At 43.6% G+C, this 27658-nt stretch overlaps 1 protein-coding gene across 2 annotated transcripts in view; it reads left to right on the plus strand.

Annotated features, from left to right (window-relative positions):
• Positions 1-27658, plus strand: part of Tfap-2 (transcription factor AP-2) — a 135396-nt gene that overhangs the window by 34922 nt on the left and 72816 nt on the right. The window contains exon 1 of one of the 2 annotated variants that reach the window (XM_076319876.1): positions 17656-18795. The exons of the other annotated variant lie outside the window; for it this stretch is intronic. Coding sequence (XP_076175991.1) covers positions 18703-18795 — 93 coding nt within the window. The 5' untranslated portion in view covers positions 17656-18702. Of the gene's footprint in view, positions 1-17655; positions 18796-27658 lie in introns of those variants that run through there. 2 annotated transcript variants of the gene reach the window in all.

A 27658-nucleotide genomic window follows, 5' to 3' on the forward strand; every position in this document is an offset into this window, starting at 1 on the left:
ACTTTGTAACGTTTATGCAATTATCGAGCATTATTAATAATTTTGAATTGTTCGTTATTCGTTAGAGACATATTTATCGAATTTCACAATACTACCTTTCATAGCCAGTCGATCGATATTATACTTGTTTCACGGTCCAGAGGGAACTATGGAAATAAAAAATGTTTTAGATAACAATTCGTACCTCTTTACTCGAATTTGTAATACCGATCGCGCGAAAGTACGCATATTGTTATAGAAAAGTAGAAATTTTCGTCAATTTCTCGATTTTTTTTTTTTTTTCTTAACGGAGGTCTAAAAAGCAGGTCATCCTCCACGGCGACCGGAACCCTGTTCCCTCGTGTTTCACTTTCTTAATGCTTCTTTTCATATCGGACGATGTACCTAAATTAATTACGCACAAATATTTGATATTGAACGCGTACACGTTTCTCGAAGTTGCGATAAGCTCTGGACGTTGAAGAATGTTTTCCTCGTATACAACTAATTGCTACAAAGTTTTATAATTGTCCAATTACACACGAAGATACAACGTAACGTAGTCCAATCGATCAAACTCGTCGAAACCTCGGTTCGACAAACCTTTGGCTTCACACGCTGCGAATATCTCTCTCGGAGAACGACTTCGTTCTCGTAGTCCAATCGTACCATTTATTTTTACGTGTTTGTTTTATTTACGAAAGAGTTGCGCCGTAAAAGAAAAAAGATATTTTAAGTACGCTTCTTAAATATCTCTTATAAGAGATTCTTTACCAGCTTCGTGTTGAAGTAGATTAGCTACCTGGAATTAAAAACACTGTAGTATCTACTTTGGAAATCAAATCAGGAATGCACGGATGGAAAATTTTCTCATGAACCGCACCTTGTGAAAATTTTATTTAGAAAATATTTGCTCCTCGTTTTCAAGTACAAAGTTGAAGATCGCTTCGAATTGAAAAACACTATAAAAAATATCAAAATACATGCACCGAGGACGTGTTTCGATTTCTCAAAGATTTCTTTCCAACAAGATGCAACTTACACCGCAGATTCCACTCGTGAAATTAATTGAAACCCACGTGAAAGAGACATTATTAAAAATATCTAAATATCAAAATACACCGTCGAGAATCCATTTACAAGCTTACATTTACGATCGCAAAACTACTGGCGTTCAGTTACGAGATTAATCACTTCTCATTAAGAGACACACCCTAGACGAACATTGAAATCACCCGATATCGAAGACCAATCTTGAAACAAGATCTCTTCTCGAACAAACATATCGCTACATACATAACTAAAAGCAAAACTTTTCCTAAAGATTTTTTCCTATAAAAAAAAAAACAAATTTTCTCGTGTACACAAGATCAATTACTAGTAATCGAAAAATATAAAAATTCAAACCATCGAGAATTTCTCTACGAGCCTTCTCACCAACATTGAAACGTTTCTCTCCGAGTAAATCACAATTTGAAATATAAAAATTCAAAATATCGGCATACATTCGTCGAGATTTGCACTCATCCGACCGTACGGGTCGGTTTCGTTTATAAGAGGACATCGAGTTTGTTCATGGGGCTAATTTCGAATTAAGAGTCACGCCCTAGACAAGCATTGAAATCACCGTCGAGCACGCATCCGGGGCAACAGACGAACGGCGTAACCCCTCGCGCGTTACAGTAGTTCGTGCATCGTATATCACCGTAACGCTCGTCGCGGACACGTTCCAGGACTGTAAAAACTTTTTTCCAGCGGCGCGGCGCGCGCACACGCGCGTGTACGTGTCCCCCGCGCGGGTGTGCGAAACGTGCTGCTCACACAGCCGCGCTTACGATCGGCTTTTCGGTCCCGTTAGCTTGAACCCTCTGGACCGGACTCTCGCCTCCTGCCACGCGGCCGTGTGTTCGCGGCTACGTGTCGTGTACACACGCGTGCGTTCCACCGTGTCCGCGGCCTTCACACCGGCAAAACGATAAACGGTCGATTCACTCGTCCGCTCAAATTAACGGTGAACATCATTGTTGTCGAACGATCCTCGCCTCCTCCTCCTCCACCACCACCACCACCACCGCCACCACCACCACCTCCTCCACCATCGTCGCCGCTGCTGGCTCGGTTTTTTCATCGTCGCTTTTATTTGCCGAAGGTCTCGAGCCATTAGCGACGGCGATCGAGGAGGAAATCGTTTATCTTCGAGAACCGCGTAATTAGAGAACCGCGATCGACGGGGTACCAACGTCGCGGCTCTCTGCGAACTTTTCGACGCGTGAAATGCGGTCAACGCGCGAAAGAGAGTTTTCGGCAGGAACGAGAAAGTACGCGTGGAATATCGGGCTTTCGACGGGGGACCTCGAGCGCGATTTAGACCTCGCGACGATCGTCGGGGAGTGGATCGCCGAGCCTCCAGTGTAAATCGTAGATAAAGCGTGACCTACTTCTTACTCTCGTCGAGAGATTCGGCAGATCGTATTTGTGGACTATTTGAAACAACGAGTCGAATATTCGAAGATTTGTTACTTACGGTACATTGTTGAGAAATTATACAAGAGCTTGAACTAATGTGAAATTTTTGATGCGTCCGAACGATGTAGGTAGCATTCTTGAAACATTCAACAGTGGTTATCTATTCGTTTTTATATATTTCTGGCGCTATTTAGATGACACAGAGATCGTCGAGGAGTGGATCGCGCAGGTTGAAGTGTAAATTGAAGATCGAGCGTGACCTACATCTTCGTCTCGTCGAGAGATTTGGGAGATAGTAGAAAGATATCGTACCTTGTACAAAAATGAAATTATTGGGAAGGAACTGTTGCGCGTTGAACACTCGGTATAAATAAATAGCAAAATTTCCTTGTCTATCGGAACTGTCAAAGTATTAAAATACTTGGCTACGCGATTATCTATTCATTTTATATTTACGTAAATAGGTCTATTGTAATTTCGCAGCAACGTACGAATGAGACTGCGGAACGCGAAACACGGTTAACGCGAAGTAGGATTCTGAAGGATCGAGAAGCTGGGAAGTAGAATTTAGACGATTAGATGACGTCAGAGCTAAATGAATATTGCAATGATTCGTCCAACGGTGTCGACGAAGCGATCGAAGAGAAAATATTTAAAACACGACGGTTTTCAGGGAACTTTGTACGATTTTCTCAAGGAATTCTTCGGTCGGATCGCGATTAAAATATCCGAAAGAGATATACCGATTCGTTGAACAGTTTTGAAACTGTTCGAGAGCACCGTATACGCTTTAAGCGGTTTGAAATTTCGTTTTGCGCAACCATGTTCCAATTAAAGAGATCGATTTAACCTACGCGCCGATGATGCATCGTTACGTAACGAGTCGTGGAAAATTATTAATCGAAGTAGGTTGGGAATGCTGGAACGCGGACGAGGCGAACTCTCTGTTACATTTTATTCTCCGAAGACAAAGTTGCTCGATTTGGCGCAACGATCGATAAATAATACAAAGAACAGGTTGTCGTCATCAAACCCGCTACTTCTATTAATGTTTCGACTCGTAGGTTTTAAGGAAGGAAAAAACGTGATTACATTGTTTATAAAATATAGAATTAATATTTTAAACACCGAAGAGGAAGAAATTAGAAAATACAACAATAGCGATGATTTTTCGCTACTTTTCTGAAAGATACGCGTTGTATTTATCGTTTCTGCTCTGCTAAGTGTATTGATACGTAACACAGAAGAAATTGTAAAAAATATTACGAACGAGGAACAAGTACAACGATAAATTCGGTGTATATTTATTTTCATTGTTCGATCCTCTGTAAAAATTCTTTCCCGTTGCGAAACCATTTACAGAGGGAGGTAATTGAAAATTTTAACAAATGTTTTTCTATTTCGATCGTAGTCGTACTATGGAACTGGCACGTGTACGATCAAATTATAAATCGTGAATACGTTCACAAATACCTGTAAAATAGAAAAAGAGACAAGGATAAATAATACAACCCGTACAAATCTTCCACCATCGCATATTTCGTCGTTTCGATGAAAGTTACAGCTACGTCTCAAAACCCATTAAATTCTGTATCTCAATTATACAACAACAAAAATTATTCGTACAAATTACAATAGCGCAGGAATAGCGATATTCTACGTATTCCAAGTAAGTCTTGGTTCTTCGACCGTTAAACTATCCGATACGTATATATCAGCGTGAACGCGATCTATCCGATAAATAATATAACCCATCGACGATGCAGTTTCGATGCAGTTTCGATGCAGTTAATGCATTCGTGACTCACTAGCTCGCGAATTTTTTCCGCGTCGTTTCCTCCGACAACCGGTGAAAACCTAAATTCACTTTCCCACGAAAATCGTCTGGCTACCGTGAAATTTCGACCAATCTGTCCCTCGGTTAATCGAAACGTTTACATACAAAAAAAAGTAAAAAAAAAAAAAACAGAAATTCACGTGGAAGTTTTCGCGAACGAAACAACGCAGCCGGAAAACGAGGACACGTTCGAGCGGCGCCGTTTAAGCGCACTTATAGTCGAAGTAAGGCGGTCACCTTTCGCGAAACGCGCGCAAAGTTGTTACTTATTGTTACCCGCGCTTCTTTATTATCGATTGGCAACGGTGCTCTCGGGCCCGCGCGCTTCCGCGGCGTCGTGCTCGATTATTCGCTATGTAAAAAAAACTCGCATACTCACCGCACAACGGCGTTACACTTCCTCGTAATTTACATTCGTCCGGGGCACGGCACCGAGCAACCTACTGCTCCGCGTTAAACGAATCGTCGATAGAATCCGCTTCTGGTATGAAAATTATTTTTTGCCGCGGATCCGATAAAGAAATTGGAATGCGGTATATGCAAATAGGTTAAGTACTCGTAGACGCGCGTGTAAACACACCGCGCGTACACAAACTGTGCATTCACCGCGGCGTGCTTGAACGGTGCAAATGTAGCAACGACTATAATAGACGAGCGGATACGAAACGGCAAGTAAAAAAGGAGAAAAGTTTTTATCGGTAAAAAGTTGCAATTTTTTCTTTTCCCTATCTTTTTTTTGTTTTTTCTTCGTCCTCACGCGTCGTTACAGCGTTAAAATAACAGGCGTTAAAAGCGTAACAATGAAACGCACGCTGCCGAGCTACGGTACAAAAGGATCGGAAGTAATAGCGATTCAGATTGATCTGTTTTTTAAACGAAACCGTCACCGACCGGCAAAAGTTATTTCCACGTTCCTCGTTTCTTTGTCGTCGTTTTTTTCTTTTTTCTTTCTGTTACGGTAATCGGTGTTGTCGTTCGGTAATAAATTTTTTCAAACGATTCGGTACGCGTCGCGGGTTACGTTGTTAGCATTTTGCGCTCGGGAATACGTTTTAGGATCTCTTCCGCGCCTTCGATGGGAAAACGAGTAAAATGTATCGACGATAATAACACCGGAGCCAATCTCGCGGTCTCGGTAGGCTATTATTCTTGCTATCAATTTTCTTGTACGTAATACAGTTATCGATGGTAAGAGCGTTGAACGGACGGCCGATAGGGTAACTGAAAACCGATTCGAAACGAGAAGCGTTTCCACAAATCACCGTTCGCTTAACAAAAAACGCACTTCGACCGCATCGTGTAACAGTCGGTCTACAAAGATGCTGTTTCAACTTCGAAGATTGACCTTCTTCCCACGAACATCAGCGCTACTTCCAGCTCCGGTTCGCGCGTCAAACGATCGCGATGAGACGTCAATGACGTATAAGATTCCCAGGTTTGTTCCGAGTCTCGACTTCGAATTGTTTCTCGCGCGAAGTTTAGGTCGCCTTCGAGAATATTCGAAATCGATTATTTTTTTTAAATTTATCGAACATTCGAGCACCATTGCTGGTAACAACGTTGACTCTTTCGGGAGCTCTCTGTTGCTCCAAATGTATATTTTTCCCTCAGAGAATTTCGCGAAAAAAATTCAACTTCTCCGCCTTTTCACATCGATACTTTCGTCCGCAAAGTATCTATGCTGTATTGTCACTCGAGTCTTACACATTATAGTTCCTTGATGTATACTGATTCGTTTACATGACAATTTATTATGACTGATTCATTATGACAATTCTTTTCAAGACCGTGTATTCAATATTCGTCAAGTATTCCACCGTGTCGAGATGAAACACCTATTTCTTAACAATGTTTGCTCCGTTTTCGAATAAGCGTTCGTTAATTCTCCTCGAGAAATAATTCCACGCGGATCTGAGCGCGCGGTGGAACACGATCGATGGAAATAAATCAAGGTTACAAGCTGTGCGAGTATTTCGACAATTTTGAAACGTTAACGAAAAACAACGCTGTTTCGTTTCGAGCGGCAGTTAAACGATGGAAGTTGGCGTGGAAACACGAGAGTTTTCGTTGCGCGTAATCGCTGGCCGAAATCGGCGATCTCCTTGACCGTGGCCGATCCGTTAAGGTAACGTAAGGTAACGTAAGGAAAGGTGCGGTAACACGAGGTAAGATAAGGGCGTCATGCGTTGGTTACCGTTGGGTGGCGCTGGATGGTCCGCTTGGAATGTCGTTTAGCGACTTCCCTCTCCCACCATCTTCCTCCGGAGCTCTTTCTTCGGCTTCTCGTCGGCTTCGTCTTCTCTTCGTTCAGCCCGTAGGTGCCTTTCATGCCCGAACATCGGTGCGTATCTTCGTAGCCGTCGATTGTAATCGCGAATGGATCTTTGGTCGCGATCCTTTATCGGTTACTTGAACGTTCCCGGTGATAAGACGGTCTATTTGTTCGTAGAGATTTAACTCGACCTGGTCGATGAATTAACATCGTCGGGAGAGGGACGTTACAAGGATCGTACGCTGATAGGGATACTTTGGAATTCACGTGGACGAACGGTAGAGATCATTGTTCGAGCAATGATTTGTTATTGTGTTGTTCGGACGTTGTATCGTTTAATGGATCGGTCCGAGTACAAGACGCGTAGAATAAAGTAGCTTCGTCGAGGCGGAGGTTCGGATGCTCGTTGATTTATACGCCGACACTGTTTTAATGGAGTAATGATTTTCGAGTAGGAGACGTTGGGCAGGAAATATGGAAAATAAACTAGCTTCGTTGAGTCAGACGTTACGGCGATGATACGACTGTACGCGTGCGCTGAGATTTTAATAGTGTGATACTTTTCGAGTACGAGATATAGGAAACACGAAAAATAAAGTAGCTTCGTTGAGACAGATGTTGCGACGATCGTACGACTGTACGAATATTCCGATAGATGTATTTTGAAATTCGTGTGGAGGAATTGTAGAATCTCCATTGCCCGAAGCTGTGTCGTTCGAACGTTGTACGATAAACTTGCAATGTTTCTTTGATACGTTCACAAGGAACGAAAAATAATTTTTGAAAACTTTTGAATAAACAACGATAGAATCTCTATTGTTGAAATGTGGTGTTATTGTAACGTTGTATCGGTCTAACACAGTAATGCTTTTTCCATCGAAGAATTCTTCTATAACGGTCTGGACTAGTTCCAATTGGAACAGTCGAGCGTGAACAGTAAATTAGCATCGTTGAGACAGATGCCATGGTCGAACGACTATACGCATATATCGATAGGCATATTTTGGAATTCGCGTGGGTGAACGATAGAAACTCCATCGATCTAAACCTGCGTTGTTCGAACGTTCTATTATTTTAATAGCGTAACCCTTCTTCTATCGAAACATTCTTCTATAACGGTCAGGATTAATTCCGATGGAAACAGTTAGATACGAAACCGATAGGGTACGTGTTCACACGTATCCGACAATTGCATCGACGCGAAAGGGATAACTGTAGAAAGAAAACTCGAGATAATGCGCGAATTGGACCGTGTTATAAAATTAACAAATGTATCTAATCTGGGAAAAGGTTACCGGTATTAAAAATATTTTCATCGACAATTTTCAAAGTATTCAAGTACACTGATGTTATTTTCACCGACAAATCGAGAAATCAACGTTGGAGAAATATTCGTTCCATTGTACAAATAATTGTACCACGTTAAGCGAATTTAACACGATCGTGAGTCAAAGCCTTCGTCTCGTTTCTTCTCGCAGTACCAATTAATGGAATTGAAAGCGGAATCTACAAATCTCGCTGGAACGAAAAAAGAGAAAAAAAAGGGAAATGACAAGATAACGAAACGATAATTGCGTTAAAAAGAATGTTATACGACGGGCAATGTGGAAGTTGTTCGATGCGATCGTGTTACCTCATCGTGTATCATTACGATGCAACAAAAGACACCTTCGGCTTAACCGTTCTCGCAAAAAGACATCGTCGACGTGAGACATTGAGCACACGGGGCACCCGCAGCCAGCACGAAACTATTTCGTCGGGGTCGATTGAGTGGCGAATCATCAAACATCGTTCCTGAATGAACGACTAAATAACACGTTCTTTGAACGAACCAGCTGTAACCATTTCGAACTAATCCGCGGCGTAACAGTGGCAATTACTGCTTTTACGCAAGTAACGGACCGAAGATTACCGATGATTACCACCTCAGCCATTCCTTTATCGACAGTTTACTCTCACGCTGTTTCTTCCCATAACACATATACCCGGTAGCCGTGTTTCGAAAAATCCTATTTTTAGGATACGACGACTCGCCTCCGTGGCCACGGCTGCCTGCGATAAATAACGGAGAAACATATTTACAACGCGTGGATCGACGTCCAATCGTGAGTTAATACGGGTACAGTTACAAATTGATTCGCGTACGTTGAATTCGTCCTGTCGTTGAATTAGATTTGCTATAAAAAAGAAAAAGAAAAAAGAAACAGAGACAACCGTCAATTTTCGCCCGAGATGCAAATCGCGGAATTTTTTTCACCGATTTGAAAAAAATTTTCGGCAGAGAAGATGTTCGGTCGCTTTCGTGAATCGATAAATAATCCCTCCGTGGCACGGTGACGTAAATTACAAGGTGGACGACAGGTGTTGATGATAATAAGTAGCGCGCGAAATAGAAGTAGGCACCCAAGGGAGAGAGGCGCTTCTCCGAGAGTGAACTACGACGAATTCGACTCTGCTTTCTAAATTTTCAATCGCCGCGTCTCGTTTGTTCGGTTCACGGGACAGTGTGGACGGCGTTAAATCACTTTCTAATCTGCAATGGAGACGGATGTCGATCGTCAGACGACATCCGACGAATCGAATGATAATCGATGAATCAAAGTTGACGCGAACGGACACGTTCGGTGGAATTTTAAATTAAATCACTGCAAACTCCACGATCGTCGATCAGACGCAAAGGAACCACGAACAATCGTGAATGTTGCGAATTGGGTAACGAAATTGCTCGAACTTGTCAGATTGTTCAGCTTCGTGAGAAAAGTCTCCGTTGCCAATCATACATTTTTAAAAATTTCATATTCGATTTTATAATTTCCGAATCACTGTCCTCGTTGTTATTTACCATTCAAAATTCGAACGACGTTAGCTAGACGCGTTGGTTCGTTCTATCGAACGAAGCTGTTCGAATCGCATAAACTGCACCCTGAAAACAGCGATTTGACACACCCGATGTTGTGATTAGAGACGCACGAGCACACCTATCGGGAGATTTTCTCAGTGGAGTAGGTGTCGGTTCCCAGCCTCGAGCGAAATCGATTATCGAAAGTTCACAAAGCACAGTAGGAACGAGCGAAGTGTTCCGATTGCTGTTGGACGATGATTAATAACCGAGATCGATGGAAACGCGTTAAACGGAAACACCAAAGAGTGCACGGAGGATAAATGTACGCGCGGCGACTGTACGGAATTTCAATGATTAACAAAATGGGGCACCGTTTCCAATAAAAGCAATCGGGTTGTCGACCTTCGTCTTGTTCTTGAAAACGACCGAGAAAAAGAAATTGAACAATTTCGGACCAATCTTGATCGATCGGTCGACTTTCTTCACTACCATACGATCTTCGTATTTTTCTCCTTTCCGTCATCGTTCTTTCTCTCTTTCTTTCAAACGCTAACATTTCATTCCGTTCGGACATTTCTAACCAGTAACGAAGAAATTTTAAACATTACAAATATCACGATTCGATGATCCTACGTTCATCTTGGACAAAATGTATCGTAAAACGAAAAACCACGACACAGGTTCCTCGTCTTTTCCGTTTACCCTTCGCGGTAACTGCAGTCGCAAAATTGCATAGAAAAATGATTGCCACGTTCTCGATACGAAATTCCAGACGCGCGATTCCTCCAGACACCCATTCGATCGATGGAATTCCGAATATTATTCTTTTCCTACCGTGGCAACGAGATCCTCGTCTTTCAGTAGCGTTCGCCGATACACGGTGCGCGTCGGCCGCAAAACTGGTCCGCCGAGCGTTTAACGCGATCGTATAATTGCCGCGCTTTGCGGCGGAGCTAATTCCCTGTCGACGCGCGGGAGCTTTACGATTCCGTTCGGTTTACCGATTTCTCGACCGCAGACCGCGGGTTCCCGCTGATGGACGACGCCGTGAACGAAACTGAAAAATCCTTGCCGATAGAAACGGTAGACCGGTATCCCTGGTGGCCTAGTAAATTCTTGTTCCATCGAACGACAAACAACACGAGATCGGTGGCCCCCGCGGCCATTTCGCGCCAGGAGGCTCGACGTTGTTCCGTTTCGCTGACCAACGCGACTCCTTTCTTTGTTTCTTCCCTTTTGTTTGTTCACTCCCACCGTTCCCCTGGTTCCTTTGAGCCACGTTGAAACGAAAGGCGCGATCGATCGTTCGAAACGATCATCGTCCTCGATCCGGTCGTTTTTCTTTTTTTTTTACGCTATGAACCCAGTACAGGGTTATTAGCAGCATGCACATTGGTGTGTATACTAACGGAACGAAAAAAGAATGGTATACACGAGTCAAAGATTACCCGAACGTACAAAACGATACATAAATAGATGCTTATAACTAGTGATTGTACAGAATACTTATAATTAAATACTTGTAACTAGTGGCGGCATATAATACTTATAACTGGATACTTATAACTTGTAGAGATATATAGTGCTTATAACTAGTGTCTGTATTGTATAAATTCATAATTTTTGGATCAGTACCAAGCAGTGATCCGGTCGTTGATCGAGAACCGAAATGGTATCGAATCTCTATCCATCGTCGCGAGAAGGCGAACGATTATCACCTTTACTAGCACGTGCGCACGCGCTGTATCGTTCGTTGTCATTAATCAAAGTGCCCGGTAAACGCGTTTCGTTCGCGATGGACGCGCATAGGACGCGTTCAGATAACGCGACTATGTACGGGAACGTCGAAGTTGAATTTCGTTTCCATTAACGAGCGATAGATGGACCAGTAACCGTCACTGTCCCTGTAACTGTCACTCGGAGTATTTTATACGATAAGGGAAACAGGGTACGGGGAATAGATGGGTTGAGTAATTTTAATACTAAATTTTGGATTCTCGTTTTTACGTAACTGTGCACAGACTTGTGTATTCGTTTGTGACGGATACTTGGAAATAAATAACAGTGTAACGTAAGTAGAAAGTACAGGAATTGTCGTGATGTTATCGATACCGTTTGTTTTGTATCTGTTGTAGAAATGGAATCGTTGTGTAGAAATTGTTTTCGTTCGAGGGTTTTCATTTTTCGAGCGACGGTAATAGGCACATTGGACTTTGTTGTACGTTTTCGACTAACCGGTAATCGATTCATTCTATTCAAAATCTGACAAAATTTTCAGAAATAAAAGAGACTTCGAATGTTGTGCTCCAATTTGGAACGATTTTTAGGGTAAATAACTTCTAAAACGATTAAAGTGGCTGTGATCGGGCGAGTCGCTCTAGTTCTGCGACAAATCGATTGTTCGACGATGTTCGTGTTTATTTCGCGGTTAAATAAAACGCGAACATTTAGCGACGAATTTCGTCGCGTTTAGTCGCGTCTCGGGAATAATATTATTTTACGAACAACGAAAGAGGCTGTGTTTACGCGAAATTTATCGCTCGTCTTAATCACGAGCCACCCGGTTCGATATGTAATTGCGCAACGAAAGAGCGCAAAATGTTAACGAAAATTACATACAATTTTGCAAAATTGCACCGAAGAAATTCGCGGCAACGTTGCGACACAGTGTTTACGCCACGCATAAAATCGAGGAATGATTTATTAATCGAAATTACGCGCTTCTTGGTATATCAACCCGGTGAGTGAAGTAATAAAGTCACGTTACATTAGTCGCAACTGAAATTAAATGCAATTGATTATAAGACGAGATGGAGCGCGATAAGTTTTCGAAGTCGACAATTTGCGCGCTTCCCTCGAGTTTCTTACACGTTCGTAATTTTACGTTAGAATTCGATTGTTTTCTTCCCTTTTCGTAAAAAAGAGAAAAAAAGGGTCGCCGAAGAAAACACGAAAGAAATACAGCGAATGTAAAAATGCGGATAACAAAAGGAGCACAAGGTAAATACTAACATCGTGTCGTCGCGTATATGTATACCGTACATAGTGTTGGCCTTGAGTGACGACTATGTGTATTATACAGAGAAGAATGCCGAGGGAACGACCTACTGGGTATTAAACGTACGGTCCGTTAAATAGAGATGCGCCATCGCGTTTGTGATACATAGCGATCTGAAAAAAACAAACGTGATTGAATAATTCGACATTCTCGCCTGTCGCTTTTTCCTAGCTACCTTGAAAGAGTAGATGCAAGTCGATCCAGTTGCGCGACTCGCTTCGTGTCTGAGAAACGATTATAAGACACATCCTGAATCGTAAGAGTATCTACGATGTGTGAACCGTGGCTAGAAATTACGAAGGTTTGCAAAACACTTTCAAAAGGAGCAAGAAAATCTCAACTAACAGTTCTCTGCACGACCACGAATACCGCGGTACATTAATTTCGAGCAGGTTCGAAATTCACCGGTAAGGCGATTAAAACTCTTTTTCATAAAAAAAAAAAAAAAACAGTACGCAATCTCGCGAAAAGCCATCGACTCGCGAAGTGATCAACGTTTCTTTTGATTCTTAGTTTCGTTTGCTGGTAATTATCCATCGTTCCGATCGGTTCGATTACGTCCTCGAGAAATTTATCGCGATCGACTATTTTGTTACGATTCTTGCTCAATTTCTTCGATGAAAATAAATCTCGAAAGAGAACGATGAATCTTAAAGAACTTGATTTACGATCCGTACGCGCGTTACTCGAATACTACGAATATCCGGATACTCGATCGGTGCGCGAAATATTCGAACGGTATTCGAGTTGTATTCTCCGAATACATCGATCACCGAAGAGTCCGAATATTCGAGCACGGAAAAAATTGTCCAAGTCGAGTAGTTTACTCGGTTCAGTTTACACAGCGGTAAACTAAACTTTCAACGAAATTATGGTTCTCAATGCTTAGAAATATCGAACTCTTCGTTTCGCGAGTAATCGTCGATCGTTTTAGTCGTGTGGACTGCTCGTAAGTTTACAGTTCAAGCAATCGATCGCGATCTAAAAATCGAACTGAGAAAAGAACGACGAAACTCAAAGAATTTGATATATTACCCACGTGTCTACGAGATATTCGAATTCTCTGAACATTTCGATCGCAGAAGTATTTCAATTTCCCGTAAATACAGAAAAATTCATCGAAACGATGTTCGACGCGTAAAATAATTAAATCTTCACCTTCGCCCATTAATAATCTACCGATCGTTCCAATCGTTACATTTTCATTTGGAGAAACACGTGACGATTAAAAATCAAACTCCAAAAAGTACACAACGAGTAAAGAATTCGACCATCGAATATTCGAACGGAGAAAAATTCTCCAAACCCTGTGGAAAATTTCTCGAGAATCCAATGCTTTCCAAAGCTAATCGTTACAAAAATTCTTCGTACAGATGTAATTACCGATCGCGTTCCAAGTGTAAGTACAAAGCCCTTAATTCACCGTCCAGGGTTCGCTACTGGCACGCTCGCATATTTACCGTGGCACGATCTTCGTAAACGAATTCCACTCCATCTGGTAACTCCTCCGTGGACCTAGATACTTCTGGACGTTTAATTAAGATTTACAGGATCGACGGGCGCGATTAAGCCCTTGTCTTCGCGTGTCCCTCGCCTTCGGCCGCGGCGTGTTCCGGTGTCGCGCGTCTTTTCACACCGACGCCTCGTTGCAACCGTGAATGGCGTTCCGAGGCGTAATTACGCGGCAGAATTTACACCGGCATAAATTACGCCCCGCGCGAGTCGACGACCTATAACGTTGGTTTGCCGGTCGTTTTCACCTTGCGAATTAATAGCGGCTCGTGGCATGAATGAACGTTGACGGAAAAGCGGTTGGAAACCGTGGTGGCTCGAGTGGGGGGGGCGAAATGTGGGATCAGTGGCGAGAAGGGGGGACACGCGAAGGGGGTAGGGAGCCAATTTCTGACCGAGTTTAATTAATACATTCGTCGCGGGCCACCCGCCGCGAAACCAACCCCGATTCCGATAACTACGCCGGGTGTAATCGGGTGTCGCGATCTAATCTTATCCACTTCAGAGGCGATAAATATTATCAATACATTACGTTCCGGCTAGCGTTTAATCGCGAGGCAGCTGATAAGACTCCCCATTAGGATTTAAGCTGCTCTATTAAGCGCGATTGCGGACCGAGTTTATAGAGCGGAATAAAATCAACCGCTTTACTCGGCGTCCCACCTGTGCGCTACCAATTCATTGTACGGGTTTCTATTTCATCGTTACGCGTCCCTCGTAACGAATTCAAACGACGATACTATTTTTTTTATTTTTCTTATTTTCTTACGCTCAGGTAGGTAGGTAGGTATCTTTCTCTAGACTGCTCGCGAGACCGCGTCCGTCAGCTGTCGTGACTAGGAATTTTTGTGTAATTTATGGAAATACGGGCGGGAGGAGTTAACGAGCGAAGGCTGGATAGAAGACGCGTGTAAGATTGTACACAAATTGTGTTTACCGTCGTTTCTGCGTACATCGCGATACACGGTGTCCACGAAATCGAGAATGCGCGTATCACCGAACCACACGGGTAACGTTTGTCGAGGAAATTTCAATCTTGGAATTCGTACGATGGAGAAGCGATCGAAGTCGTCCAAAATTGTGGAAGGGATCGCGCAAGTACGGGAAAAACGAACCGGAAGTTTTCAAACGCTTAACAATCGGACGAAAACCGCTTCTTTTGTGATTGTTGATTCAAGGGGAAAAAATTGAGTATACTGTGCATTTTTCAGAGATGCACAGCGATTGTTGAAAAGTTATCGGCGTTAACACGGCTTCTAGCTATCGGTGAAGAAAAATTGGAAATTTCAGTTTCTTGTTAAACAAGTTGTTATCTCCACATATTTCATTGCCTCGGTAATGGGTATAATTAGATATTTCAAACGCATATAATGACTAACGGGCTGTATTGCGCAAGATTGTAAGGTAGGACAGCAGATATTCTTCTTTACGATTAAATAACTGCTCGTAAATTACATTGTCAGACGACTGGCAATTTTACCGTACTAATTAATAAATGCCCTTGATCGTTCTATCGTATCGTTAATTTTATTACGCTTCCTCGATACACGCAGACGATAAGATTTTCACGTCGAGATGCCCTTTTACTCGAGTAAACTATGAACAGTGATAAAAATGTAGAATTGTAGCGATTCGACAAATTCTTCTTCCCTTCGGTGAGCCAGAATCATAATTTAATGTTATTATAAATGCAGAACGTGTATCTTGTTAGCAGTTTTCGATGAATTTTAATTGTATCGCAATGAATATCATCAAATAAATTCCCTCGTTTGCGTTTACCGAGTCCGTTAGACTCGATTATTAGGCATTGAATTTCTTACGATCGTCGTCGATAATTTGAAATTTCAATCAAGCGGATTACAGAAACGAAAAACTAAACATTTTCTTGCGTCGCGACATTCTTCGAATAATTATCACATTACAGGTTGTATTCTCGTCTATGTAAAAAAAAAAAAAAAAAAAAACCACAAAATTTATACTCGCAGACATTATGAAATCGTTCCATAAAATAATCTCAGCTTCACGTTTCGGACGAAGAAAGGCTATGGAGTAACGTTTACCATCGCCCGGAACACAGGAGATTTTATTTAGATGGGAACCCTCGTAGTTACGAGGAAGTTGAATCGGTAAATTCGTTTAAATTAACGAGAAATTGCTTTCAAATAGAATAGATTGTTCGCGACATTTTGCATTACTCGTTATTCGTGCATTGTAGTATTCGAAGTAAGTGAGCCAAGTTTTATCGGAATATCTGAGCAGGACGAAGTACTCGAACTTATCGAGTAGCTCGAAAAAAATTCAAGGTACTGGTCTGATTTTATCGAGCTATTCGAGACGTTCGAATACTCGAATCGATATGGATATTTAAAATTTGGATAGTTTTTTCAAGTATTCCAAATTTCTAACTACTGTTCACGATTTGATCTATTCGAGTAAAGTTTCAAGTACTCGGTCATTGGAGTAATCTACTAGCAGTATCTTCGCGAATATCCAAACCGAACCGAATATCTGGGAGTTTCGACCAACTCGAAAAATCGGAGCAGCACCTCTACTAATTTATCGGTAGATTACTCGAATGACCGAGTACTCGGTCTCACTTTGAATAGTTCGATAAAAACGAAACAACTACCTCCTAATTGTAAATATTGTACCACTGGTAGATTACTTCTATCGAATACTAAATTCTACTCAATAAACCGAGTACTCTCGACTCTACTTTCGAGCTACTCGAACGATTCGAAATGCTCGACCACTTTTACTCGTTTCGAATTACTCTCATCGAACCGAGTATCTTCGACTCTACTTTCGAGCCACTCAAACGATTCGAATTACTCGAACAGTTACTATATATTCGAATTACTCTCATCGAACCGAGTATCCTCGACTCTACTTTCGAGCTACTCGAACGATTCGAAATGCTCGACCACTATTACTCGTTTCGAATTACTCTCATCGAACCGAGTATCCTCGACTCTGCTTTCGAGTAACCCGAACAATCGAACACTTCGTCCGTTTTCGAACCCCTCCCCGCCCGTGTTCTCGAACTGCTACTAAACGGTAACTCTGCTCGGTCGAAAAACTGGCGATCATCGTCGCGAAAGAAATACAAAAAAAAGAAAAAGGGAATTCCTCGGCCGTTAAACGGGCGGTGAACGCGCCTGGACAGAGTGAGCCGGAGTGACTGCCACCCCGAAATCCGTCGGCGGAGCGCGGAGGCCACCGCGGATGCAGATTTGCGGCGCGATCGGGAAGCGTCGGTGAGCGTCGTGCGAACCCGTGGGGTATCTCTCCTATTCGTTCGGTCGTAGGACGTCCCCTCGTGAATCGCGGCCGCTCGATCGTCTGGTGGGGGCGCAGCTCTAGGAGCAGTGCTCGCACGTGGTGGCGCGTATCCTCGGGCGAAATTTCGGTCGTCCCGTACGCGTGCACAAACGAGAGTTCGCCGTTCTCTCCTATCCTCCATTCCCGGCTGGATGGTAGGGTAGAATTCTTAAGGTGGTGGCGAGGGACGATGGTGGTGGTGGTGCAGCTGCCGGCGGAGGACGACGACGCCGGTCCCGGGCTCGGTCTCCTCGGTGCCTCGGTGGTGGTGATGACGATGGTGGTGGTGGTGGTGGTGATGGTGGTGGTGGTGGTGGTGGTCGTCGTCGTCGGTGGTAGTAGTAGTAGTAGTAGTAGTAGCTCTCGGTAAGAGCACACACCGTACCACCTCCCATTTCGTCCTCGGCGTGCTGGCACACGGCTGTTAGCTATACTTTCGTACGCCTCGCCGTCGTCCCCGTGGTTCAGTCGGTCGGCCGCAACACACCGCTCAATCAGCCGATCAGCTGTTCTCTCCTCTTGCGCACCGGCTCGCCTCGAACTGCTTCCGAGTCGATTTCTCGAGATACTCGTCGCCCGGTTCTTCCACGTTCGTCGGTTATCTTCTATTTATTTATTCGTAGACCTATTCTCTGTCGGAACGCCCGGTTTCCGTACCACGAGGAACGCCGTCGCGGCGATCCACGCACGTCTCGAATGCATCCTCGACGAGACCGTACCGCGGGGCACTGATGCGCGTACGCGTGTCCACGATCATGTTCGAATCCACGCGGTTACGCTCGCTCGTCGCGACCGCGACGGGCCACGCATCCTCGGAGCCACCTTCCTCCGAGACACCCGGCCTTTGGTAAAACACGCTTGGTCGATACACCCGTGGACAGTAGACGTGTGTTCGCTTCGAACTTCGCTCTCGTCGCGGTTTCAAACGTGAGAATGGGTCACGGTGGTCCGTCCGAGCATCGTTTACGCGCGCTCGTTCCCTGAACGACGTGTGCTACTCCACGCTCGAACGAATGGGACTCCACGGAACGATGAGGGGACAACGGTCGCGTTACTTCCGTGACACTTGCTCGGTTTGTTCCTTCTGTTCGTGAATTCGGTTCGCGGTTCGAGGTTCGAGGTTCGAGGTTCGTCGATTCGCGCGGCGTGCGCACGAGTGCGTCGTTTACCCGCGGCTAGAGAGGATAACGGAAGTGATCGATCCAAGTGTATACACAGTGTCTCGTCGGCTACGCGAGGAAACGATACGAGCGATCGTCGCGAAGTGGTGACCACCGATCATTGACAACCCCGTAGACGTGATTGTTGTGATGTGTCCGGGGTTGAAGTATCAGTGACGCGGAAGTGGTGGACGCGGTACACGTCCAACTGGCAACGGATCTAAACCAGGAACCGGCAAACTGGAGATCCTAGGGATGTTCCCGCCGCGCACGGAAGCGCCGACAGCGGACAAGCTGGCGCTCTGTTACGCGCCCCACGTTGACATGACCACGGTCATCGAGGTCGAGGTGCGTTTACATCGGTGATCGCCGACCAACAGACTCTAGGCACACGGGTTTTCTTTCGTCGTACAACTACGGAGCCTTCGATTACGTTTCTCGCGAATCGAAAACCTTTGCTCGAACTTTTTTTAATCGTACGTCACACCGATTTATAAACAAGCATCGTTGGGAACAATGTCCAGAGTTTCGGTGTCCAGCGAAGTAAAATGATAATCAAATTTCACGATTCTTTCGCGCAAGCTACAAGCGTTTACGAGTCGATTTAGTATTCGTTTTTATATTTTGGAATTCTCCGCGATAATCTATTTTTTTTTTTTAATAGAAGAGTAGTTAAAATAACGATGAAATTCCTTATATTAGAATTCGAGTTGCGACACGTTGCACGATGTTTTAGAAATATTTCGATCGAAGCTGCTACGATTCTAAAATCGAAGCTCGATTTAATTTCAGACACCTGGATTCGTTACGTGTACGTACTTTTCCGTGTTTCGAAATTGTTTATGGTTCTTTCGGAATCGATGTCCACAGATTACTCGCGGATTGAAAATTGACGCGTTCTCAAAGCTCGCCGCGCGGAAACGTATCGTTCGAATTCGGTTGCGCGATAGGTTGTGCGACGTTTTGGAAATATTTCAATTCAGAGAACACCGATCCAAGTAGGATTCTAAGATCCGAGCTCGATTTGACGCGAGACATCTCAAAGTTCGTGCCCGATGAATTCTCGTATCGTCGTAACAATTTCTTTCACGTATATACTCGTCTGTCGTAAAATGTGCGCTTGCGATATCCTGTAAAGTACAAAAATGTCCGAAACAGCGAGCAACAATTCCTGAAATTTTATTTTAATTTACAACACGGCCAACTTGGCGTACACTGTGTCGACGTTTGTTGTGCGATAAATCGGATTGCCACACGTTTCTGTCACGGTTGTATTTCCGAATCGTTCGGTGCCACGTAATTAAAACTGCTCGTTTAAATTAGCGGTCTGGATAAAAGTATTTCGCGTTACACCTGTGCCTGTCGGCAAAATTTTAATAATGCAAATTCCGAACACGTTCGATAAAGTTGTAAGATTTATCGTTCGATTCTTCCGCTTCGATTACCGAGTTCCAGGAAAAATAGTTCTTACGAAGAATAATAATTCCTCTTAAGGACTGCTAGTTACCAGTCCTCGTATTTGCGGTGCATTTTACGCAAATTACCTACAAATTTTCAATACACCGACGTGGATTCGTCGTTGAAACTGAAACTTACCAAACGCGGATCGTTACGTATGCGCGCGATTACGCTCGATCGTTTATTTACGCGCGAGCAACATTTTCTACGTGTCTCTGTTATTTTTACATCGGTGTGTTCAACAATAAAATTTCATTCCTCGAAGCGCGAGTGAATCCTTGAACTATATTTCTTAGAAACATTAGTCACCCGGTGATTATGTTTGAGTTTTTATTTGTCAATGATAAATGGAAATATAATTCAACGTCAGACTGATTTATAAACAAGCATCGTTGGAACGATGTCTAGAGCATCGGTGTCGAACGAAGTAAAATAATAATAAAATTTCACGATTTTTTTGCACAAGCTATAAGCGTTCACGAATCGATTTAGTATTCATTGCTTTTCGTTTTTATATTTCGGAGTTCTCCGCGATAATCTATTTTTTTGTTCACAAATAGAAGAGTATTCGAAGTAACGTTAAAAAACGCAATGGAATCGTTACATTTTCAACTGTCTAATACCGTTGCAACGATATCCAGAAAGAAATCAGCTCGTAAACGACTATTGAATACTTACGGTCGCGGAAAGTAATATCTCAAAATAGAAAAGTACTTAAAACGGTGATAAAAATCGTGGAATTGGAGGAACGCAATGGAACATTACGACATTTTTTTCGAAACACGTTCACCTTAACTAGTATCTAATAGTGTTGTAACGATACGCACTCAACGATACGCAATCAACTTGTAAAAGATTATTAAATATTTATGGTTAAATAAACCAACCGTACTCGTATTTGTAACGAACTTAACCTCGTGAGAATGCGTAAAATAGAAGAAACCGACGGGATTGAAAATCTTCCGTAACACGCGCCTGAAACACGTTTCACAAAATTGGACAATCTTTCCAAAGTACGTTTCGTCGCGAATTTTTACTACATTCGTATAAAAAATTCATAGAGGAAAAATGCGGGAATTTCGTATTGCCAAAGTCGAGATCGATCGATCCAATGAAATAGTTCTGTTCCGTTTGACTCGACGATACACGACGAGAAACGTTCGTCGGTCCTTCCGAGCGCTCACGTGCGTACCGTATTCTCTTTCCTAGTTATTTGTCCTTAATCTACGATCTGTCGATTTCGACACGGGCCGACTTATTGGTTATTAATTGTCTACTCGTCATATGTGGTAAGAGGGACGATTTCTCTTGCGTTATCAATAGCGATCTCGGCTGGAAAGTTCGGCTATGCGTCTTATGAAACGAACCGACCGCTTGCAGGTTGTTCACGAGTCGAAATTTTATGCGTGTATAGTGTCAGATCGTTCCGATCGAACTCGCTATTAAATGATTGTCGTTCCTTTTTTTCTCTCTCTCTCTCTCTCTCTCTCTCTCTCTTTCCCCTTCTCGTCTCGTCTACACGGTGCCCCGGCTCCTTAAATTACTTTCTTCGCTTCGATCGATCTTCGATCCCCGCGAGAAACGATAGATACCCACCGAGAGATATTTTTACTCACCGAGAGACGGCTAGGAGAATAACGGACGTTTCGATCTGAAATTAGCCGAACACTCGAGACTCCATTTTTGTTTTCCCTTTCCCTTCCATCTCTAACGTGGAACGTAAATTCTTTCGCGACAGATGGAATTATTTCGAACGAACACGCCCGAGTCGAATCTCTTCTCGACATCGGCCGAAATTCATTTTCAACTACTACTTCGAGTACTCCGTCTCATCGCGTTCCTTTCGATCGATCGAACGCGTGGATCGATACGTACCGCGCGTCGATCAACGGCGACAGCCTCTACGTTACGCGAGATCCACGAACTCTGAATCGCGCGTCTCGTTTCCCAGTTTCTCCGCGCGAAACGATATCGAATCGTCGCCGATAAACGCCAAGGTTTCTTCGCGCGTAACGTCGCCGCGGAGGGAATTCTCGAAAACGACGCGCGGCCGATCAATTTTCAATAAACGTAAAAGAGCGATCGCGATAACATGGAAAGGGACCAACGGGGATATTTAACCGTTCGTTGGTTCGAACGCGCGCGGTTATAATCCCGAGACTTTTAACTACGCGATAAATTCAAATCGGAAATTTAACTACAAGGAGAGAAATTCGAACCGCGCGTGTTGTCTCGGCCACGAACCGAACACGTGAAAGTCCCGGGTCCCGTGTAATGGTCGAATAACGAATATTACTGCAAATTGAAGACGCCTTAATGTCTTCCCCGTAGTCGTCCGAGCGAACGGTACTCTTTCGCCGTTGGTAACGACGCGTGTCGTTAAACGACGACAAATAATCTCGTACGGGGGGGAAACGGAGGGGAAACGGAGGGGGTTAACGGAAATCCCTTCGCGGGAAGACGGGCCACGCGCGTTCGCGTTTCGAAACACACCGATTTGGAAAGCAACGATTCTCGTCGGGGGAACCGGTGAATTTTTGCCTCGTTACACGCCGGTATCGGACAGATTAGGCGGTCACGTGTTTGGCCAAGCGAGAGTTCCCTTCTATAACGGACCTTTCCGTTCAATTTTGGGCCGACGTCGTTAAATGCCGTTACGGGCTGCGATGCCTCCTCCGGTATCGAATTCTTCCGCTACGCGGTGAACGTGACTTTACACCCTGACTTATGGCAGCCGGCGTGCCCGTGACCCCGCGTACCTTTCGGCTCGCTTTTTCGCGCCAATTTCGACCGACGACCGTTCTCGTCTACCGAGCTAATTACGGTACGCGGTTTGCTTCGCGGAGTTCTCAAATTGGGAACGGAACGAGTTTTCGGCGGGAAGAAAATTGCACGCGGGGAAAGGTCGCAATTGAGTTCCGACAGTGACGAGCCCTTCCGTTTAACGAGTGAAGAGAAGACACGACACGAAATAGAGAGACACGATACAATAACGAGGCGAGAACTTTCGGCGGAGAGTACATCGAAGATCTATCGACGCGGACTAAATTACCGAATACTAAATTATCAAACACTTCGAAATTTTCTAATAACGGATTCGAAGGTTTCCCTCCTTTTTGGTTTTTCTTGGATTTGAATTGTTCATCGTTGAAAAATATCGCGATATTGGGACGAATCGACGAAGGACGATTGGTCGGTGAAAATTCACATACGATTCGACAGAGATTAACAACGGGAAGAATAAAGTATTTTATACTTTCCAAGACGGTACACGGAAATATCGAAACGTCCTGGAAATATCAAACTTCGAAGGGAAGGTTGAAACACCGTACTTCGATTTATATAACTTCGAAGTATGAAATATTTCGTAGCTTTTTAGAAAGTGTATAGGAACATTGTTCGCGTGGAAACATTCTAATAACTTTAAAGGGAACATTGGTACAGCCTCGTTCGATTTATTTATTTAGTCGATCAGCTGCCCGTTGTACGAGCGTTACTCTCCCGTAACGCGAACGTTACGTTCGGTTGTAATAACAGGGATAATCGTGCGTCTTTATTGGCCACGGAGTCGTATACAATGGCGGTCGAAGGATTGGATAAAATATGACACGTTGAAGCGGCGATAAATACGCGGCTACGGTGTGGAGGCGCGGTGCAGGTACACACCGCTATTAACCTAAACCGAAATGACACTCGAATTTAAAGAGCGTTGCACAAGTGGAATCGACGCGCGACATTCACGCGTAGAAAGTTGTAACGAATGGGTAAAAGTCCGCGCTGGCCCTTCCGTGGCTCATAGAGATGTTCGAGATCGTATCACGAGAGCGGTAAACCTAATGGCTCGCGCCGGCATGGTGTCGATACAAAGCCTTTCCGCCGTTATTCAGATAAATCACCCAACGATACCATCTACCTACCCGAGTGATACCGCGTAATCGTTTCCATCGTGAGATTACGCGTTTTCAGCGCGCGAAAAATTTCTCAGACTCGTCGAAGGCGTCCCGGATTCGGAAATTACACGCGTCAAACGCGTGATTCGATTTTAACCGTCGCTCGACGATAATCGGGAGAACTCGCGCCCGGTGAATTAATCGTGTATCGAAATCTAGGGAACGATCCGAATATCGGAAACGACGGATATACCGAATTATTTCAATTTTGCGCGATACGATATCGAAAGACTGTACCGTCGTAAATAAATGTGTACGTATACGGAACGAACGATGCGATACCGTTGGGAAGGTGATGAAAACGTGTGAAAACGAATCGAAGAAAAAGGATAACGTTTTTCCATTTGTGGCTTCGTTTACGAGAAAAGCGAGTTTGGAAGTTGTAGCGCGATCAATTTCGTTTACACTTTTGTATTCGTTGTCCTCCGTAATATTTACATTCTGTCTTCGGTCGTACGGCTACCGACTACTCTTATCGTCGATACGTTCGCAGCGGTCGAATCGTAACAGTGTCTCGAATACGTTACAGCGATCGCGAATACGTTGACACAGTGAAAGCGTTCGGTACTCGTAACGGGAGTGCGTCTGTAGCAGCTAAGCATTATCCGATACTAATCAAAAATGTTTTATCTACACATTTTCAAACTCGGTGGCAGAGTATCGCACGATGATATTTAAAAATTTATCGATTACAAATGCTCAAACTCGGTAACCAAGTATTACCTAATAGTAACAAACGTATTACTTACACACTTTGAAACTCGTAAATGAGTAAATCGAGAAAAATGTTTCCCTTCGTTTCGATATATTTTCACACGTAGAATGACGTAGAATTACCTGCCCGATGACACTCGTCCGGTAACACCCTGTGTATATTCGAATACACGAGCGAAGATTTTAAGTAATTGTTCCTCTCCCTATTAAATTGTCTATCCATTAATGTTACCATTAGCAATTACAGTCACAACTCGAACAATTTTCGTTCTTGTATTATTGCCCGATGTAACCGCAAGATTAAATTACTCTATTTAAAAGTCAATTTTAATTGTCACTCGTTCGTGATAATATATTTTTTAACTCCTCGTTACACAGGTTGGACGTCAATTTATACGTACAATTCGCTATATTTACGAGCTAAAATATGCTTAATCACACTCGGGCAATTTACTTTGATGATCTTGCGGTTTGTGACCGATATTTCATACGGTCAATAGTTCGCGTAGACTCCGATATAATCAGCATTTTACGCAGAGATTCTCATCTAAACTTTCCCGGGTTGTTGAGCAACCGTAAACGAGACTTTTGACCAACGAATCGGGGAACAATGCACAAGCGCGGTGCCCGTTGGTAGCTGAAAATTAATAGTCGAATACGAGCGGTAATTATTCCGCCATAAAAACTTTGAGTACGTTTAACGAAGATGAAAGGTAACTATACCGCGACTCGTGGTCTCTCTGTAATAACGTCCGAACGTACCGCGAAAGCTTGTACATTTCGGAGATTTTAATTTTGAAATTGCCCAACTTCTTCGAAACCAATCATTTCGAAATAGATACACTTTCTTCGATCGTAGGAATAATTGTGCAGGAATTTCAATGAGAGACCAAGGTTGTATTTGTCCGCAAAAAAAAAAAGGAGAGACTACTTCGTATAGCCTTCCGAATCGTACGAATTCGAACGAACATTTTTTCTTGCACTTAATCGTATCGTTAGATCTCCTCGTAAAATTATATCTCAATTTAAACGAGCGAAATAAAAAGCCTGAAGGGGACAGCGTTCCGTGTACGTTATCGTTAAAAAGTCCGAAGAGGTTTCTCGCTTCTGTTGCGAAACCAGAACGTATAACAAACGTAAACCTTGTACACCTTTATCGGGAGTGTGTGTATATATGATATTCATATTGCGAGGATTGAACGAAATAAAACACTTTTTATTATTTTTGCTCCGTTTCCACTGAAACATTAGCGGGACAACATTTTTAAAGACAGAAGAACTTAAACTCAAGGGATTACCCGAAACACGAGTATAAGTTCGTTTACACTCTTCTCGTGTAAAAATTACACGAGAAGGAGAAATAACCTAAATTACATTCTCGATTTCCCATACCATTATCGCGTCCACGTCTTTAAAATCATTCTTCTATTTCCATAGGGAAAAAATTCAGCCAACTCGAATAGATGTGTACAAATGACCGTGTCGAGTATCGAGCCAACCTCGTAAATAGTGTTCGTTCGGTAAAATTTCAAAGATGGCCCGTCGGCTTTCCCCGTCCAGGTTAGGGTACCCCCGTCGACGTAACCCACCTCTTCGTTTCGTAATAAACGCTCCGTATTCACCTTTCTCTCGGCGGTTCCCGTGTAAATTTCATTCCCCATCGCGTCCGCTATCGCCTGATAACAAACTGCCGGAGATCGTCGGAGATCGGGGCAAATTGCGTCAATTTATGAACGTCCCGCGCGGGGACACCGATCGCGGGCCCCGTCAGCGAAATATCCACGCGGTCGGTTATCATTTCCAACGACATCTTATCGCGTTATCGACTCCCTCGTACGCGATCCGCGTGTCGCGTAGTTAACTTTAATACGATTTCCACGACAGAGATCACGGGGGCACACCTACATTCTGCCCGCAAGGTATTTGCGTTGCGCTGCTCGCCATAAGATTTGCATAGTATTTACCCGCATTTATGTTCACCACCTTCGGGCGGATAAGCGACACTGTCCCATATACTGGGTCGTTTATAGTAATGGCAGACCTCCAGCGCGGCCGCCACGATTTCTTCCCCCCTACCACCCTAAAGGCCGGACACTGGTCGCTGCAATTACGTCGGCCGAGCAATTTTTTAATAACAGCGAAAGTTACGCTCGAATACTGGGCCCCGTCTCTGCGTACGCGTATACCCGCCCCGCTTTTATTATGGTTATTACTTTTTATTTCTCGCGTTGTTCCGGGTACGAGAGGCGATTCGTGCACCGGATACGATTACGTTCAATTACGGTAGAAATAGATTCTGGAAGACCCCGATCACGGTAGACACTACGCCACAGAGATGGGGGAAAGAAATTCGAGAGACAGTGAACGTTCCAAACGAACTCGATGATCGGTCGTTGAATAGTTCCGCGTTGACGAAGAGAAAGACCAGAGGAGGGAATGCACCTGGATTGCATTGGGGTTTAACGATCGAGATTTTTGGAAAGATTATTTTACCGTTGAGAATTTTACAAAGTAACGAGCAATAGAGTTTACGTAGAAAGACGAATTACTCCTGCATCGTGAACTCTTAGATGCATTCTTTGCAGTTCTCTACAGTGGAACTACGAACGTTCGGGGCATCGAGTAGACGTTCTCAAATTGTCCTGTATCCGTCAGTATTTTCTTTTATTTTTCCATTCGTACAACGATCTTTGAACTTCGCGATTACTATCTTTACTCGTGTAGCATTTGACGATCAAAGTATAATATTCAGTGGAATGTACCGAATGTTTGAAACGTTATACGCTTAATAGGAATTCTATCGGTCGTTTAACTTGTGCAAGCACGAAAATATCTTTACCAAGAAAGTTGCAAAGTTACATTCCAGGAATTCGCATAAATTTCTATACGCGTTTGCAGCGTTGTCCCATTTTCCTCCGACGTTGATAGAAAGTTTATCCATACCCTATGGAAGTAGGTCGATCGAATACCTTCAAATTTCCAGCGCGAAAATCTTTTTCACGGTACGTTTACGAGCAGGTGTTGCAAACCGTGCGCCAAAAGATACGATCGCTTTCCATGTAGGTGCATTTTGTTTGCGAGTAACCGGA

The sequence above is a fragment of the Ptiloglossa arizonensis genome, chromosome 9, assembly GCF_051014685.1.
Source record: "Ptiloglossa arizonensis isolate GNS036 chromosome 9, iyPtiAriz1_principal, whole genome shotgun sequence".
In the NCBI taxonomy this organism is placed as follows: Eukaryota; Metazoa; Arthropoda; class Insecta; order Hymenoptera; family Colletidae; genus Ptiloglossa; species Ptiloglossa arizonensis.